General features: G+C 60.5%; 1 protein-coding gene across 1 annotated transcript in view; it reads right to left on the bottom strand.

Moving 5' to 3' along the window:
• Positions 1 to 2,475, bottom strand: part of LOC103477457 (immunoglobulin superfamily DCC subclass member 3) — a 10,838-nt gene that overhangs the window by 4,144 nt on the left and 4,219 nt on the right. Inside the window, exons 2-6 of the mRNA XM_017309357.1 lie at positions 2,002 to 2,307; positions 1,773 to 1,917; positions 1,568 to 1,698; positions 1,328 to 1,465; positions 741 to 899 (exon numbers count right to left, since the gene is read on the bottom strand). Coding sequence (XP_017164846.1) covers positions 741 to 899; positions 1,328 to 1,465; positions 1,568 to 1,698; positions 1,773 to 1,917; positions 2,002 to 2,307 — 879 coding nt within the window. The remainder of the gene's footprint in view (positions 1 to 740; positions 900 to 1,327; positions 1,466 to 1,567; positions 1,699 to 1,772; positions 1,918 to 2,001; positions 2,308 to 2,475) is intronic.

Here is a 2,475-nt window from a genome sequence, read left to right as displayed (position 1 = left end):
ACACACACACACACACAGACACACACACACACACACACAGAGGGATGAAGATGATTCAAATAAATCCTAACGACCCAAACTGGGAGAACTGGTCCAGTTTGATCCGGGTTCTGGTTCTGGTTCTGGTCCAGACGCTGCATTCTTCATCTTCCTCATTTCTTTGGACCGCCTCAGAGAACTGACTGGGTTCTGCGACACACAGAACATGGTTCTGACCCAGATGGGTCGGCTGGTACTGACTGCAGATCAGAGGTTCTGCTGCAGCCCAACAGAACCAGAATAAATGGGCCCATCAGACGTTCTGCTCAGTGACAGGGCAGGTCGGACCGGGTCGGGTTCTGCCGGGACAGACGGCRCCGCTGTGGGAACCAGATCCTCATTGTGCGCCGCGTCTCTTCTTATGCTAATCAACATGCTAATGGCCTGACCTCTGACCCCACAGCCCCCAACCTCAGGCTGAGCGAAGTTAACCGACCTTCATCTGGGCCAGAACCAGAACCCTTTGGTAGCAGCCTGCTGGTTCTGCTGGAGTCCAACAGATGAACCTGTCCTGCTGCCAGGCTGGCTGGGGTCATCCAGAGCGCTCGTTGTAGTCACGCTGCTACGCTCCTCTCTCTGAGAGGAACTGATTCCAACAAAGAACTGAAAACCATGAACTGATTCAGAATCTGTCTGATCCGATTGGTTCTGGATCGGCCCGGTTTGTCTGTGAGGCCAGTGGTCCAGAGTCGGTTCTTTACCTTGCACCACGAGGCGTCCCAGCGCAGTTCTTCTGGACCGGCTGCCGGGCCGGTTGGCAGAGCAGACATAGACCCCGGAGTGCTGCAGAGACGCATCCGAGATCATCAGGTTCCCCGTCCCCAGGACCTGGACGCCCTCCACGCCGATGGACCGGCCGTCTGGTGGCAGAGGACAGGACAGGTGAGGACAGGGGAGGACAGGTGAGGACAGGACAGGGGAGGACAGGGGAGGACAGGTGAGGACAGGGGAGGACAGGTGAGGACAGGACAGGGGAGGACAGGTGAGGACAGGTGAGATGAGGACAGGGGAGGACAAGGGAGGACAGGGGAGGACAGGGGAGGACAGGACAGGGGAGGACAGTGGAGGACAGGTGAGGACATGGGAGGACAGGTGAGGACAGGGGAGGAGAGGACAGGACAGGGGAGGACAGGGGAGGAGAGGACAGGACAGGTGAGGACAGGGGAGGACAAGGGAGGACAGGTGAGGACATGGGAGGACAGGTGAGGACAGGGGAGGAGAGGACAGGACAGGGGAGGACAGGGGAGAAGAGGACAGGACAGGGGAGGACAGGTGATGGTGGCGTTACCAAGGCGACTCCAGGACACAATGGGGCGTGGGTTTCCTGTTGCGATGCATTCCAAGATGGCGGTCTGGTGGATGTTGATGGTGAGGTTCTGAGGTCCAGAGAGGATGACGGGCTCCTTGTAGGTTCTGGACCCTGCAACTGGACCCACAGAACCCATCAGTGAAACGGCCCAGACCCGCTGACACCACCGATCAGGTGAGTGTCAGCGTTCAAACCTCCGGGCCTCGGCTGGCTGCTTACCGGTGACGGACAGCTGGGCCTCGCGGCTGCAGCGCGTGTTGGCCATGTTGGAGGCGACGCAGCGGAACAGGCCGGCGTCGGAGCGCTGGACCGCGCTCACCTGCAGGACGCCGTTGGGGAGCAGAGTGTACCTGCGGACGCAGCGGGGGAAACGTGATGACGAGACTCTGGAAGCTTGGCAGGAGCTGCAGGAAAGGAGGGTCACCTGGGGTCAGCGGTGCTCAGAGGGAGGCGGTCCTTCTGCCAGGTGATGTTTGCCTCAGGAATCCCGTTCACCTGGCAGCTGAGTCTGGCCACACCCCCTTCGTCCACCGCCAGGGAYTGTGGGTGGGACAGGAACTTTGGGAGCGCTGCGGGATGGAGACAGGTCAGGTCAGGTCAGGTCAGGTGTGCTGCAGGTGGGGATGATGCTGCATGGTGCAGGTGTGACTCACAGGCCAGCTGCGCCCGCGCCTTGCGGCTGATAAGCAACCCGAAGCGGTTCTGCGCCGCGCAGTCGTACTCGCCGGCGTCCGACTCATTGCTCTCTCGCCTCTTGGAGAAGTTCCTGAGGAGCAGCGTGCCGTTGGCCAGCACCGCCGCCCTGTCACCGGTTGCTATGGGAACGCCATTATGCCTCCATGTGATGCTGACGGGCCCCTCCCCCTCCACCTGGCAGTGCAGCATCAGGGGGCGGTCCCTGACGGCAATCACGTCCCTGGGCTCCATCAGGAAGGCCAGCTCCGAGGCTCCAAGCGCACCTGGAGGGCAGGTAGSARAGGGGCGGGGCCTCAGCTGGAGCACACGGTGGCAATAAGGGCTGCCTGCAGGCAAAACTCAGGGCACAACTCAACTCACTGCAGGCTCTACTGAGGAATGAGAACCATGGAGACTGATGAAGGTGATGATGAAGGTGATGATGATGATGA

The sequence above is a fragment of the Poecilia reticulata genome, linkage group LG16 (assembly GCF_000633615.1).
Source record: "Poecilia reticulata strain Guanapo linkage group LG16, Guppy_female_1.0+MT, whole genome shotgun sequence".
Lineage (NCBI taxonomy): Eukaryota > Metazoa > Chordata > Actinopteri > Cyprinodontiformes > Poeciliidae > Poecilia > Poecilia reticulata.
Note: the sequence above shows the minus strand (reverse complement) of the source record. Positions and strands in the feature narration are given on the sequence as shown.